General features: G+C 40.0%; 1 protein-coding gene across 1 annotated transcript; it reads right to left on the bottom strand.

The window, feature by feature from the left end:
• Positions 1-6,167: 6,167 nt before the first annotated feature.
• Positions 6,168-7,498, bottom strand: LOC115687547 (ethylene-responsive transcription factor 2-like). The gene has a single exon (XM_030613160.2). It carries the CDS (start codon positions 7,322-7,324, stop codon positions 6,479-6,481), a length of 846 nt encoding a protein of 281 aa, XP_030469020.1. The 5' UTR covers positions 7,325-7,498; the 3' UTR covers positions 6,168-6,478.
• Positions 7,499-16,938: the final 9,440 nt, after the last annotated feature.

Genomic DNA, 16,938 nt, shown 5'->3' with positions numbered 1-16,938 from the left:
AACTCTGCCCTCTACACTAGTGCTTGGTCGGCATAAACTATGTACCTTATTAAATTATTCTGAACCGTGTGTGTGAATGGATCAGTACACACGAACAAATGGACTCTTTTGTTGTCGTGTTGACCATAAATGCACTGGTCACTGGGTTCATACCGAATGTTCTCATCGACATATGGTCCATCCTGACTTGGAAGTGCGTCTTTGCCCTCATTTCACGGCCCATTTGGAAAGCTACGAGAGAGGAAAAGTCAAAGTGATTTTCATTGGCAGAAGAAGCTCACAAAGGTTGGCGTGGCGTGGCGTCCGTCCATTTCGTTTTCTCGGGGGGAAAGTTCCTCCTCATTGGGGTTCTCTGTGTTTCTCTTGTGCGTCCTTCGTATTTTCTGTCTTGATGGCCCGCCAGAAGGACTGGAAAATAAGCGATTTTCTCGGCCAAGAGAAAAGAAAAGGGTTGCACTAATAATAGGAGGTTGGTTCTCAAGAAATTTATAAAGTAATTAATAATCCAAATGGCCTAAATCAAAAAAAAAAAAAAAAAAAGCACCAACTTTATGTTAAGTGATAATTTTGATTCGAATTTTTTTTTGTCTCATCAAAAATTACAAACTTTCACTTAAATTCCAAATCTGATTCGAACAATTCGAAAATTTTACATCATAGGGTGCCAGATTTGGGACTCGAGTAAAATTTGGTGTTTTTCATTGAGAAAAAAAAAGTTCAGATCAAAATTGTCACTCGAGATCAAGTTGGGGCTTTTTTTTGGAATTAGCCTTAATCCAATTGCACATCGTCCGAAAGATAGTCATTTTGTCTAAACAGCTGATGACTTAGGGAGCATTACATCCAAAACAAGGTCACCGAGACAAACCCCGTGATTGAGATTTGTAAGCCTCGCTTTCCTTTATTTTCTTCTATTTTTCTGAAGCATCCACATGTCTGCTGAAAGAGAAAGTCTATACTTTGACAATCAGATGCCGTTGCCTATCCAACTTCTCCTCGATATTTTGTCCAATTTGTACGCAATCCTCACATCGGAAAAGCAAAGAATAATCTGATAATTAAATAAGTTAATTGTCTGTATTGAGACCTATAGGCTAGCTTGTTTGGCCTTCTATAGTTGATTTGAATTCATTCTTCGATTTAATTTGTTAGCAAATAGCAGGTTTGTTACTGCTGCATGCTTTTTATCAGTCGAGTTCACACATACTTACCCATAGAAAAGGGCATGTATGTATGTGAAGAGGAGAAAAATATTTAAAAAGTTTTGTTGTACGGCGGCCAATTCAGTTCTAAACTTTTTTGTTTAGCCAATTTAGTCCTAAACTTTTTGACGACTTGCCAATGTAATCTTTTTGACCAATTATGGCTAGAAAACCGCTAACGTGGATGCCGAACATCTTACGTGGCACGATCAATGTTGACGTGAACAATTTTTACCTTTTTTTGAAATTTTCTAAAATTTTATTTTATGTTTATTTTATTTTTTCTTTGTTTTGTTTTCTTTTTCCTTTTTCCCTTTATTAGATTTTGGCTAGCTGGGTCGTCAAGCCCCGGCAATGGCGGGTGATCTCGCCGGCTATAGGCGATGCCCTCACCAAGATCCAAGCAAGGGTGTCGTGGCCCTCGCCCAAATCCAAGCGAGGGTCGCGACCCTCACCAAGATTCAAGCGAGGGCATTGTGGCCCACGCCCAAACCAGGTGACACCCTCACTTGCCAATCGTTAAAAGATTTATAATTAAATTGGTAAAATTGCAAAATATATGATTGAATTGGCCACCGTATAATAAATATAGGACTTTTTGGACAATTATCCAATTTGAAGAGCGTTGAGGTAGTTAATTTCTTGGTGCTTGCAAACGATTAGACTATATTCATGGAAGTCTTCTAATTTCCTTTCCTGAGCACATGATCCTGCCAAAAAGAAAAAAAAAAGCAAAACATTGTTTAGTTATCATGCCGCTTTGTGCATGGACAGTGTTCTTGCTTTTCTCTCATTTCCCATCTTCCTTTTCTTAGGTCAGTTCAAGTTTCACCATTCTGATACGGTCTCGTGACAAAGTTCCTCCAACTCCACGAAAGACTTGGAAAACAAATCGCCGATCGCCAATTGTGGGAGGGATTTGTTGTAGATCCACTAGGTTGCACACTCGAGCAAGAAGAAGAAATAGAAAAATGAATTCGTTGGTACTCGAGTCATATCGTACGAAGTCACACACGCTATTTCCTCTACATTATAAGGGCGAGCTGCTTCTGCTGTTCGCATTCCAAATCACTTTTTCCTGTTCTTAGTCAACTTTAAAAAGACCGGTTGAAGACGGGAAAGTTGGTGAGTTTCTGACGGATTGAAGATCATCGTAAGGTTGGTGAGTTTCCAACGTTGACTTCTCCCCATCTTCTGTCAACGGAACTATGTAATTAGTATCTCATCAATTGAGTTTATTAGAGGGTTTGAGTGAATTACCAAAAGGTCTACGGATAACTCCACACGCCTTTTCTCTTACGCATGCAATGATGAACAACTTTAAAATAAAGTCTTTATGGCTAACTTCCTTTCGCACTTGTACCTTTTTTTTTTTATGAGTTTGTGTTTGACAAACCATTTTCAAAATGAGCCAATGCATATATTATATGACACTTCCGATTGAGTGTAATTTAAGCCTCACACATGAATCACGGGATGTGAATGTAACCACGTTTAACGGATAATAAGAGATAAGGAAGCACGCAAGATAGTAAGCATAACGGACACGAAAATTTTTAGAGAGGGTGTAAGGCTTCGAACTCATGAACTGCACATTTTAATATCATATTAGATAAATCCTTTTTTTTTTCCTCAGAGATCTCGACTTTTAAGAAACGGATCACATCTGATTTTAATAAATGTGTTCCTTTTCCATAAGTAGTTAGAACGAGAGGGATTTGAAATGCTCTTTTCACATGTGCTTCCACTATTTTGTAGGGGGAGGATGAAATTTCTACGAATGTTCGTGCCGTAGGGCTATTTTTCAACTCGAAACTTAAGTAGAGGTTCCGTTTATTTCGCGAAAAATAAATAATTTAAAAAATATTTTCTTAAAAATGATCTATTGTATCGTTTACAAAAATGGATGAACGAAAAGTATTTTCGTCATATAAGAAAATATCTAGACATAACTCATTGTCGATAATATAAATATTTTTCATTGGCTAATTATATATTTTAATCGATACAAGCGATCATTCTTAGGAAAATACTTTCCAAATCATTCATTTTTCGCGAAACAAACGGAACAAAAGTTGATTGTGTCTCGTTTAGTGTGGAATGTAATAGAGAAGCGAAAGTGGTAACAATCTATAATAAGGTATAATGACATATATCATGCATCTTTGAAGAACGTCTGAAATTATTGTAGCTGAGATTCTACGGTCTAATCCAGTGATTGGGTCAAGAATCGACACGTTACTGTTATGTGATTATGATTTTCGGAAAAAAAATTTGTCTGGTTAGAAGAATTACTGATGATACTCCAATGCTATGCTGGTTTAGGGTTAGGCATGGTCTATAAGTTACTGCAGTCAAAAGCATTTCTTCACGGATGTTCTTTCTTCTGGAAAGGTGTATCACCAAAACCCTTAAAAAGGTTCCTCAGTGTAGGAACCTCACGTATTGTACGAAAAATAAACATGCAACATGCATCTATATATGTCTTACATTTCAAAAGTGTTTCGCACATGATTTTCATGATTAACGAGTATCCTAACTCGATAACAGTCTCTCATCATATTCGATGTCGGGTAAAGAAAACGGGATTATAAGAAATCCTATATGAAGTTAACCTAATCGAAATCTTTTGCATAGAAATTCTACGATAATCTTTAGCATCTTGAATTCATTTTATCAACCACCCGGCACACTAATCTTATCGGTATTGAGCATCTACAGTCGACCAACAAGTTGAATTAACGATATTTCGACAACGATGGTTTGTATTTGTATGGACAAACAGGTCTCTCCAACAGAGGAAAGGAACAGAAAGACAATGGGGCGAGATCGTTCTTGGGCATTTCCTATGAATAACACTGTTTTTAACTAGTGCAGAAAAAAGAAAGTAGCTCTTTCATTTTTTCCATGTTCTAGGACAATAAAGCAGGTCAACGGGAGTCGTCACTCTCGTAATCAACGGCCAACGACGGCACTTTTTAACTTTCCAAAGGGGAGACTAAGAACATTATTTTCATTATTTTCTTCCTATTTATCTAAGGTATTGTCTTTCTTTATTGGTGTGAAATCAGATAATTCCCGTCCCCTTTATTCCTTTCAAACATGGCGATCGTTCACATCTCTCTCCATCTCTCTCTTTCTCTGTTCAATGTTTTCACAAGTCCTCCTCTAACCATAATGGTAGAAACTGGAAAGTAAATGGGCCATCATGGGATGGTAGGAGCCGTACATATTGTTTGTCGTCCGAAAAGTTGGCAGAAGATTGTTGATCTTGTTTCTACCCTCTCAATTCCTGTTGACAACCCTTTTCCATAAGGGAAACATTCATGGAAAATTAGCTTAGGGTACATGCCTTTCGATGTTTGCTATGCAAATCTCAATTATTTTCACATGAAAAGGTCTGAGAGCGTCAACACAAAAATTGTTTGGCGCACCTTTATCCCCACAATTTTTCAGAAGAAGCGCCCGCTCAACTTTGCTTCAAAGGGTTTGAACTTTAAAACATATATTACAAAACTCCCAAGCCGATACGCCTGAGAAGATTGATCTCACTTCTCAACTCAGGAAAGTCACACTGATTTGGCATCCAACAGAACCCCCATGAGACTTCTTCGTCCATGGTAAGCAGGTCTCGAGATCGAAACAAAGATGTTCCGCAACTCGAAGATCCGGGCAACGTCACAAGTTGTAAGATTTTATAACATGATATAATAACACAACGGACTAAGATTTGGGGTACATAGACAATGCAGCTGTTCTTCACATGCTGCGCATCCATGTTCTTAGCTACTTGCTAAAAATAAACTATCCATATCGGCAAAGTGTACAGAAGAAGATTACAAGGCCCGTGCACAAGCATGTTTGCAAGAGATTGACCGCGGACAACAGGGTGATTGTCCCACGGTGTGGAAGGGGGATGAGATGATTTGGAGGTGGTGAATGGGCAAGTGGAGTTGATCGATGGGGTGGTCGATGGTTGTGGTTTGAAAACTTCATAGCATCTCCTAATCAATCCTGGTCAGTGATTAAGCAAGCAGGATCATCATGCGTTTTAGGTGATTTGTCTTGCATCTACATATGCTGTGATAGTGAATTTGCTTCCGAATCGTCTTCACCACGTGAATTACATCGATTCCGCTTTCTTCTCTGGCGATAATGATAGTGACATTGGCCATTGTGCGGTACGGAAGTGGTAGATATAAGAACCCTAATATCAATTGGGGATTCCTTTTTCTTTCTTCTGTTGCGTTGGTTATTTTAAAATAAGCTTTTCTTTTCAGTTTCAAATTTGACATGGGATTCGATTTGTTCGGGAACCCACCATTTTCTATTCGACTCACCAAACACCGAAAACGAAGGGTGACATTCCAAAGGTTGGTTTTCTTTTCTTTTAGCAAAGCAAATTACGCACTCTATTAGAAGTTGTTCCCGTAAAGAAAAGGCATGCAACAGATTCCACTGGATATAGCATTTAACTCTAGTGATAAAGGTGAATACATGCTTTATACATGTGATCTTTCGTTTCGATTGGCAAAAGGGTGAGGAGGAGGTGAATAGTGCCAGTGACTCTTTGGCGTTATCATAAGGTCTCACATCCACTATGGAATGTTCGGCTTAGAGCCATAACTATTCCATACCAACCGCAACTCAAAGGTAATGTTGAACGAGCCTTTTAGAAATTCAAAGAAGATACAAACTGAACTCGTGATTTCGTGAAAAATATGTGACCTTTTTACCATTAGGCCAACCATTTTGGTTGTCACATGTGATGTATTCATGATTTCTCGACATGTTTAAAATTTCGACAAAAACGGGTGTGCAAGGGAGCGAGTTTTGTTTGGAATGATCAGGAGAAATTCCTTGTCATCTCCACTCGGGCCTGTATCCGGATAACATTGGGAATATATATATATATAACCTATCAAACTCCGAGAAAAAGAAGAAGAAGAAGAAGAAAATCTAGTCTAACTTCTTAAAGTGACATGATGATTGTATTGATTCTTCACATTGACATCCATCTGATGTGATTTTTTTCTATTGGGTGTTCATGTCATTGCCTCACCTGTTCCTGCAGAAATAGGAACATGAGTTTGATCTACGTCAGCCCCTTCTTGTGCATCGGTTCTGTTCATCAACGACCGACAGACTCGTCCTCAGCTTAGTATTCATTCCCAAACACAAACACAGTGCGTGTGATTGGTAGTTTTCATTACAAAACATACCAACGTTTTCCTCGCGCCTTCTTTTATGTCGTTCCTTTTGTTTTTTCAATGAACCTAACTAACCAATAGCTCCTCGCCAAGTAGCAACAGCCCTACGTGGAATGCATCCAATCGCTCCCCCTCCCTCCTCAAACCGGCTCCTCCATCGGCCTCGGCCGCCACTGCCGCCACCGTCGGTGCTCCTTTTGCCTTCTTGGCCGAGCCAGCGACGGCGCCTTTAGCCTCGGATTCCTTGCGCTTTGCGGTGACTCTGACCGGCGCGGGCTCGCCGGAGCCGATCCGGTGAGGGAAGTTGAGCAAGGCCTTGGCGCCGCGCATCCGGTAAGCGGCTCGGTCGTAAGCGAGAGCAGCTTCCTCAGCCGTCTCGTAGGTGCCGAGCCAGACTCGGGAGCCGTTTTTAGCCGGGTCGCGTATCTCCGCGGCGTACTTGCCCCACGGCCTCTGCCTCACTCCCCTGTAGTGGCGTCCCTTGCAAAACGCGCTCCGGTGGAGACCGTAATCTCTGGCGAAATCGCTCTCCCGCCCTTCCAAATTGACCACGCCACCGGAGACCTCGACGGAGGGGCTGTAAGAGGCGAAAGCGTTGTGGAGAAACAGGGCCTCGTCGGGGGCGAAGGAGGCGGGGACCGAAGCGGCGTGGAGGAGGGGGCGGGGCTGGGGGTGGACGGTGGTGATGACGGAGTCGTAAGGGGACCAGCCGGAGTGGAGGGCGTCGTGGAGGGAGTTGTAGATGAGCATGTCATCGGAGTCGTTGAGCTGGAGAGGGAGGTCGCCCCAGTGCTCCTGGGTGAGGCACGGGTTAAGCCCAGAGACGCCGTCCTGGGGGTGGTTTCGCTGGTGATACAGAGGAGGCAGGGAAAACATGGTTTCTTCAGCTACTAACATGGTGGATTGGTTCATCTTTTCTGGTTTTCAGAGCTGGTGAATGAGGTTGTACTGATGAAATTCGTTGTGAAATTGCAGAGAGGATGGGAGAGGGAGAGGGAGAAGGAGAGGGAGAGAGGGAGGGAGGGAATAAGAATAAGGGGAATGTTGGGGGTGGTGGAGCTTTATATAGTGGACTTGGAGAATTGCAAGGGCACAATACGTAGGAAGCTGCACAGTTATCAAACAGAGAGAGAGAGAGAGAGAACAGAGCAGCATGACACACGCGGCGACAAAAAGTTACATGACATGTGTAAGTGTAAGGGCACTTACTTCTAATTCTTAAGTGCTCATATCATTGAGTATTTGAAATGTTAGGCTGATACAGTACAAATTTCCACTGGCTCTACACCCGTCCTGCTGCAACTTTCCATAGGATATCTGATGAGCTCCTTGCGATTGCAATAGATATATCCACTCAGCTTTCAGGAAGCGTGGTTTACCTAATTTTTGAGGAATTGTTACTTCAAAACACATGCTATTGAAGCCACGAGTGAAGAAGCTTTTGGCGTTAACGACACAACGCGCTACGTCGATGCCAACAGAGAAACCGATACGGAAAATCGATATACTAATTGATGTGGCAAACTCTCACAGTTAGTTGAGTATGTAGCTACACTAAAAGGATCGTGCAATAGCTAAATGATTTATGTTAGGTATACTAAAATTGGTTTATCGAACTAATATGGAAAGTGATATGGTAAATCGAAAATGCGCCTTTAAACAATCTAATACAAATGAGGGGAAAATTATCCAAAAAGTCCTAAATTTATCGCACTTTTGCCAACTCAGTATTAAACCTTTTAATTTTGTCAATTGAGTCCTAAATCTTTTCACGTTTTGCCAATTGAATCTATCTTGTCAATTTTGACTGAAAATTGATGACGTGGACTGATGTTGACATTTTTTCAATAATATTTTAATATTTTTACGAGTTTTTTAATATTTTATTTTTTCTTTTATTTTTCTTTTCTTTTCTTTTGTTTGTTTTTTTACACCTTTGGTCATGAGGTCACTGGCTGACCATTGCCGGCCACGGACGACGCCGTCGGTCCTTGTGCATGGCTAGCGAGGGCCGCGATGCCCTTGCCTTTGCACGGAGATGGTTGGCCAAGAAAAGAAAAGAAAAAAAAAGGAAAAATCAAATAAAAAATTCAAAATTCAAAAAAATATTATAATATTTCTTTAAAATGTCCAAGTTAGCGTCGGCCGTGCCACGTAGGATGGCCGGCGCCCATGTCATCAATTTCCGGCTAAAATTGGCCAAACGAACTCGATTGGCAAAATATGAAAAGGTTTAGGACTCAATTGGCAAAATTAAAAGGTTTAGGACTGAATTGGCAAAATTGAGATAGGTTTAAGACTTTTTGAACAATTTTCCCTACTAATGAGTCTATTGGAATTGAAAAAGAATATACTATGCGACACACTCGTATTGTACCTTACCATTGCCAATTTTTTGATGAGATTGTATCTCGAATTTGGACGATCTAACCAAGTCTCTCGACACTATTAGTATATCCAACTTTTCGCGTCATCTCTCACATTAACACATAGGTACGTGCTCATCAAATTCAGGTTTTTGTCAAGGACAGAGAAACTCGCTCATCCTTCTGAAACAACCCCTTTCAAGAGTCCTATAATCACTGAATCAACTTGTGCTAGTGACATGCATATTGCAATCGAGTGCTTCATCCTCAACATAAAGAAAAGTTTGTGGGATACAATACAAGTGGAGAAAATGGAAAGAGCGAGGAGGGGTCGTTTCGGGACTTTCCATGTACTTACCGAAAGGTCTCCAAGCTGGGGAGGAAACGAGTGGAGGGATTGGCAGGAGCGAAGTGGAATTCGTGAAACGTGAGGGAAAGAAAAGTAGGGTTGATGCTCTCGTCATTACCCCCTGACGTCGGCTACATGGACTCTCCATCATTCGTTTTCATGGAAAGATGGGGGAGGCGATCATGGAAATTTTGAGTAGTAAACGTTGGAGAATTCAATAGATAAACCATCATGGTTCATGATGAGGAGGTGCAAAATAATTGTCTAAGTTAAACACCATCCGTAGACTTGACTGCCAAACCCCCTCTTAAAAGAATCTGGCGGCTGACTGACTACGAGAGAGCTTGGATGTTAACGTAAAAGCTCAGTTTTGCTTAGTTTACCACGTCTTTAGATGGAAACAAGATGGTCAGCCATCGCGGATCGAAGCACATCCGCCGGTGAGGATGTCGCAGAGAACTTGTTCAGCTTTTTCGATCGACTGCACTTTGGCTGAACAAATCATCACGATCAGTAAAGTTAGACCATGTCTGTCGTGAATGAAGTGCAGCAACGTTTGATTTTCGTTCAGGAATGGCTGCTGAGTGGCCATGCCCGGGTTACTTCCATCTGGGGAAGCATGAATAGCCCCGACGCGCGCGCGCACACATTGCAAAGAAATCCTATTTGCCCCACCAAGACTCTTTCAATCTTGGTAGGCTCAGGCTCATATGATTGAATCATCCTATGAAATTTATTCTAAGCTCGCGTGCATAATTATATATTTATTTATCTGCTATTACTTTTAAGGGAGAGATCTCCTCTTGGTTTTCTCCCGTTACTCATTTTAACTTAGTTTTACTTTTTCATTTTTCAATTGGGTTGAAAGTCAAAAATCAAAAGTCTCCGTTACCCTATTGTTTAGACAACTATCTCCTACTCTTCTCCCTTTTGAACGTGGGGGTTGCTTTCCGACCGAAAAGAGAAACAATCTTTGTTTAATAAAGAGAGGGGTTTCCCAGTTCATCAAAATAGTTACTACTCCTTTCTCATTTACTCTCAATTTAGCATATTAGTGCAGAATGTGCATGTACGCTTAATGAATCCATGGGCTATTTTCGTCATCTGGCACTTAATTAAAAACTACCATTGACTGCCACTCTACACTCTTCAAAAGGAGATAATCAATTATCAAACAAAATATAAAGATATACACAATTACGCCTTTTACTGAGGGAATTTCTCTTTCACTTGAAAAGTTAACAAGTGTCACGTGCCCAATTTGACATAAATGGCGTGCACAGCATGCGTTGGGTCTAGTATTCTACTATGAAATACCTGCAGTCAACACCACTATCCCACAACTAGGAGTGAGCGATTTAGGGTGAGTAAGTTCCAAACTCGGAACCTAGAACCTACCATGTCGGAATTGAGTCCCAATTTATAATCTATAACCTACCCTGCAGATCTTGGAACATACCCTGGAACAGACCTTGTTGGTCCAGTCCGGTTCTGGGGTTTACTCGGAAACCGGCCAATTTCTGTTTTGTTTTCAATTTATATTATTTTTTAAAATGACAAACTTTAGTGAAACATCTCCTTATTGACAACCGAGACATCTGAATTGGGAAGTGTCCAATTCATCCCTTAGTCGAGCAAAATAAAAGTTGAAGCAACAACAAAAATTCCTATTCGCCAAAAGTAACGATCCATAAAAGATGAAAAATCTAAGGCATCTTCGGCTATGTTTATTATGGAGTGTTGAGAGTCGTCAATGGTTGAACGAATTAAATTCTTTGAAGGAAGTGGAGATCAAACAATTCATGTCCCCGAAAGGTTTGCCCGATCTGCTGGCATTCACTAACTTGGAGACAGATTGGATATTGCTAGAAGCTGCAGAGCACACCATTGTAGGACAAACAAGCATCATCCCGAAAGTGCAAGAACTTCCCCTGGATGAGTACAAAACTTATGCAAGTAAGGGTGAGTGGTTCAAGGTGAGTAGGTTTAGACCTGGAACCTGTATATACCCTGTCAGGATCGGTTTCTAATTTTTGGAACCTAACACCTAGCATGTAGATCCTGGTACCGAACCAAAATCGGCCAGGTAGGGTCAGTCTAGTTCTAGGATTTACCCTAGACCAGTGCTCACCCCTATCCACGATCAAGTCCTTTCTAGCAATACTGCGAAAGTGCAACCACATATAGCTTGCATATGTGTGTGCGTGTGTGCGTGCACCCATTCCCATTGAATAAAAAAAGCTGAAAGTTTCTGTCCTTTAAATTTCCAATGCTTGTTTATCTATCCACGACAACAACTTGGACGGTAACGACACAATTATCAAATAATGGTAGGCATTGACTAAGATGGGCTCTTCACGGCCTAAAAGGTTTAGAAAAGAAGCAGGAGATCTAGGACCAGATGCACATTTGGGCAAACATATCACCCACTATTTTCAACAACCATATCTGCATGTTGGACAGCTCTACATTCATATATAATCCTTTTCAGGCCCCACCCACATTAAAGTTTCGCAAATTGCCGATTATAGTGTCCAGAAATTAATAAAATTCTCTAATTTTTTTATCAAATTATTATTATGTATCTAATCGAGTTTGTACTATTTTGGCTGTGTCCAGCGTATTCCACCTCCAAGCCAAGCCTACTGACTTCAATCATGTATTCTTATTTTGTCACTTTCTATTGTATAGTACCACGGGGAATTGGCATTTCATATGCTCGCATTTTTAACCTTCATTCAACCTTTTGGTGCATATATTGCAATTGTATATGACAGGCACCGATGAATTGCCAAAAGCTAGCCCGCCTTTTGGACTGCTTAAATGGTTTATAAATGCCGCAACTTTGACTCTTTTTTTATGTTTAATAATGGAAAAGAGAGCATGGAATTGCTTGGAAGTCATACAAAAAGGAGTTAAGGAACTTGATTTTGTCCTGTTCTTTCGCTCCAAGGCAACTTTTGATTTTTATCTTATTTCCAAGTCTTTTAATAACGCGAAAGCGAAACCATCTGGGCTACAAAAATTCCAGCAACGTGGTATTATCAAAGGAATATCTTGACCCGAGTGACGCATGTGATGAGAGGAGCAAAGGCAGAGAATCACATTAAAAAAAATTCGCAATGGAGAAAAGTTAGATCAATTGCACGTTTCGATTTTGCCAATCGGTGCTAGGCGAAAACACCAACCAAAAGAGATTTTTTGCAAAGTGATAATACCCTCTTCTCGCCCTGCTAATCCGGCTTAGAGGGTCTAAACACTTTCATTTCGTACTCATTCCCAACATTAACAATTTGTACACTTGACATAAGTTTTAAACTAAAGATACGAGGAAATTTTGGGTTTTAGCAAATTCCCACTTCGTAACTATCTGCCTAATTCTGAAATAGGGGCAGAAGCACGTGTGTTGAAAATGGTCGTGGTAGTAGGTGTCCACGAATGCTCAAGAAAACAACTATTTTTTATGTTGATTTTGATTGGGATTATGATATTTAAGGGTATGTCCCGACAAAAAAAACGTATTCTCCCGCTAATCGACTGTGAGCGTCTAACGTGCATGCAGCCCAAGCATAAAAACGTGTCCAATTTTGACATTATCTCCCTCTTGTATTATAAGAACGGCGTCAATGTTTTGACATTGTTTACTACCATCCCATTCAAACATTTTTCTTGTTTCTGCGATGGTATGTCAGATACAATGGATGGCGCCAAAGAGAATTACCAAAAAAGCCTTCAATCTATTACAATTGTGCCACCTTTAATCATAAACATTTTTTTTTTTACCAAACTTTTTGCATTTATGCAAATTCGATCCATAAATCTCTTATATGGACGCTAATCGTTCTACATGACGCGACTGACACTAACTTGGACAACTTTAAAATAATTTTTTGATAATTTTTTGAATTTTTTATTTATTATTTTCCTTTTCCTTTTATTCTTTACTTACTCTTTCTTTTTGTTTTCTTCCCTTCTTCTTCTAGTCAGTCGTCGAGCTCGCCAGCCCTCGCCTCTGGCCTCGACGGTGAAGTCAAGGGCCCTCGCCTCTGGCCGGTCATTGCCGGTCGTCAAGGTCCGGGGATCGGCTAAAGGAAGAAGGGGAAAAAAAAAGAAAGAGGAAAAAAACGAAAAAATTATCAAACTATTATTTAAAAATAGCCGGCATTCATGTTAACAATTTCTAGTCAAAATTGGTTGGATGAATTAAATTGACACAAATGCAAAAGGTTTAGGACTTAATTGCAATAAGTTTAGCACTTTTTTGATAATTTTCTCACGCCGCCAGAGTCCGGCTAGAACCTGTTGTTTACAAAACTTTATAATGCATGTGGCAACATATGTGTACACGCATGGACAACAACATATGCATATGCATAGTACATGAAATTGGGTTGAATGCTACCTAAACCTTATTGTTAATTATTAAATAGTTTAGGAGGAGGAGGAGGAGTGAAATTGAGTAAGAAGTGTCGACAGCTATCGGATCTTCAATCAGATTTTTCCAGGTACTATTGGCCTAATACCAACAAGATATCACTAGCCGACGTCCATGATCAACACCTCGCTTCAATTTCTCCTTTCTCCTTTTTCTTCTTCAAAATTAGAAAAAGGGTTAGCCCCTTTTTACCAATTTCTTATTGGATCTCTCTCTTTTCTTCTCTTTTTTTCTTTTTTTCATTTTTGTATTGATGGTGAGACTGGCCCCTTTGAATTCTTAATAAAGCTCTTATTATTTTATTGCCGATAAAAACAAAATTGTAGGATACTTTTGAAATGTGCTCTATCTCGCGCATGTCACATGGATTTTGATGGAGTTTTTTTTTTGGCTGAAAGGATTTTGATGGACTTGAGAGTACAACTTGATGCCTTTTCCATCATCAAAAGTGTTGTTGGATCTTCAAACTTTTAATCGATGTTGTTGAATCCTCTTAACTTGATATGTGCAATAGTCTCTCCCGAGATTTATTTAATTTGTCCACTTGAATTTTGCAACTATACATCATCAATAATTCCATCCATTTTTTCAACATGTAGTGGCTAATCCGAGAAAATTACTGCAATCAGTGTCATGTCGAAAAACAACAATTATTGTCCAAAAAATTGAAAAAAAAAATAGTTTATAAAAAAGTGATTGTGTGCGTGGGTCTCTGTCGGGGACAATATCAAAAAACGATCTCTATTTATTTCCGTCGAATGTTCAACATGATTCAATCCCTGATCTTTTTATTCTATTTAATTTATTCCTTATACTTTAATCCAAGGTTCAATTTAGTCGCTGAGTTTTTATTTTGTGCTCTTTCAACTTATCACGATTTTGGTCCCTCTCGAGTTCTTTTCTTAATGCATGCATATGACCCAAAAAAAAAGTTTTTTTTTTAATGCATTCACTGATGTGGCAGCATAATGTAAAACAAATTCACGTCTTCATATGAAGATAGCAGTAGCTTTCGACATCTTGGATTTGCATCACCCAAGTTGATGTGTGCCGTCAGCTGAAGATGCATGTAGTAGCTCCGTCTGAATGAGCTTACATGTTGTTGGACTCTTAAGGTTTTGCAAGTACCCCACGACAACAACAGATCAGAAACGAAGAATTTTGGTCTCCGGTTTGATCATTCACCACGAAATAAATGAACCCCGCAAGTATCATTTTAAAAAATATCCTACTGCCAGCCAAACGAAAGACCAGAAAGGCGTATCTCACACCACAAACATGATCAGCTCTTTCTCATCTTCAGATTGATGTGGGTTTATTTCCTAAGGTCATTATCAATCTTTATAGCTTTCAATTTCCTCTCGAGTCGTGATTGATCTAAGGCAACGCATACCGTCGTGTAGGAAAAATTATTCAAAAAGTCTTAAACATATTACTTTTGCTAATTTAGTCCTAAACATTTTCGGGTTTTGTCAATTGAGTTCATCCGGCCAATTTTGACCGGGAATCGCTAATGTGGACGTCGGCGGTCCTACGTGGCATTGCCAGCGCTGACGTAGACAATATTAATAAAATTTTAATATATTTTATGTTTTCCTTTTTTTCTTTTCTTCTCTTTCCCTTCTTGTCTTTTTTTTTCTTTTTTTCGTTTTCTTTTCTCTTTTTCTTCTTTCTTTTTTTTCCTTTTTCCCTCCGCCAGCCACCGATGAGCCTCATCGATGGTCGGCGGCCTCAAGCGAGGGCCACCGTCAACTAGGCGGGCGAGGACCGTCCTCACTAGCCCAGGCCCGAGCGTCACTAGTCCAAGGTCGACTGAGGCCAGCCCTTGCTTGGCAAATGTGGGCTGCCCTCGCCCGCCCAGGCGTGGGCAACCCTTGCCCGAGGCCGGCGGACGGAAAAAAGGAAAAAGATAAAGGAAAAACAAAAGAAAAGAAGGAAAAGAAAAGAAAAGAAAGTAAAAAATAAAATAAAAAAAAGATTAATAAAAAAATTCGAAAAAAATTTAAAATATTATTGAACTTGTCAACGTCAGCGCCGACTGTCCAACATCCACGTCAATGATTTTTAGCCAAAATTAGCCGGATAGACTCAATTGGCAAAACGTAAAAAGGCTTAAAATTCAATTAGCAAAATTGAAAAATTTATGACTAAATTGGCAAAAGTGCAATAAGTTTAGGACTTTTTGAACAATTTTCTCCCATCATGTATAGTTTTAAAACTAACGCGAAATAATGAGCATGCGTACAAGGACTGTATACGTAATATTATACGTATACGTCGCTGTTAGGGTTAGCGACTATCTTGGCTGGGGCCTCGTGAACATTAGTTAGGCAGAGGATTACAACATGGTTGAACCAAGTACGCCGTTGGAATCTTGACTTGTGAATATCAAGTGATGACTGACTCAGAAGCATTTCATTTAGACTTTCGGAGGGTCGCTGAAGGAGCACGAGCAGTAGCCGGGACAGTACGCTGTCGAATAGTTTATACCCAAAAAAAATGATGTCAAACGTACGACCCGACTGTCGTTTAGCACTTGGTGTTCGTGTTGAACGCGACCTTAGAAGAAAGAATAGTATTTATCCTTAGTTTTAACGTCACGGAATCATGCAAAGTCGACGATAGACCCCCGGTGGTCGGGTCGTACTGGTTTTTTTCTACGCCCGGATATGGTAAAATATTGCCCCGAATCATGAGGTCCAAAGTGCGAACGAGTAGAGCCCGCAATTCGGTCAAAAAATATCCCAAATTCCTCAACTTGATCATGTACCATCTGTTCTGAACTTATATCGCGAATCATGCGTGATTAAGACCCCGATTTGTCAAGTGATCATGATTAGCTAAGATGGGCAGGACTTGGAAACGGCATAGCTCCAGCTTACATTAAGTAATTAAGTTTGTCACGAGAAATTCGTCGCTAAGATTTAGAGCTTGCTAAGGTTGTTTAGGATGATTAGAATACCTTGAAAAATTTCTATTCGCAGTTATTTATATAATACTAATTTAAAGTGAGGCGGCATGATTGGACCAGTTTATTTGTAAAAATTTGTGGGACCACTACCAATAATTCTAAATGTTTAAGTTGTTAAACGAAGACTTTATATATGAAAATAACAGTATCAATTAACAACCACTTTTTCTTCGTCGCTAATAATTTCTTGCTATAGTAAAGGTGATCGAGGTCGAGAGGTGGAACTTTAGAATCAAAGTAAGACAAAGTGGAAAGGTGAGCATATCTTGAATGCCCCAGCCCAAAGGATGACGACAAGATGACTAAGTTTCTCAGGAAAATTAGATGGTGAGGATGACATTGAGAGTGACTTGAGGTTGTCTTCTTGGTCTTTGTATGCGTTCTTTGGATTCCAAGGCTCCCATT

This window comes from Syzygium oleosum, unplaced genomic scaffold (assembly GCF_021117445.2).
Source record: "Syzygium oleosum isolate NSW1041296 unplaced genomic scaffold, Sole_v2.1 Sole_v2.25, whole genome shotgun sequence".
Lineage (NCBI taxonomy): Eukaryota > Viridiplantae > Streptophyta > Magnoliopsida > Myrtales > Myrtaceae > Syzygium > Syzygium oleosum.
The sequence above is the reverse complement of the archived record's forward strand: the minus strand, read 5'-3'. Positions and strand labels throughout refer to the sequence as shown.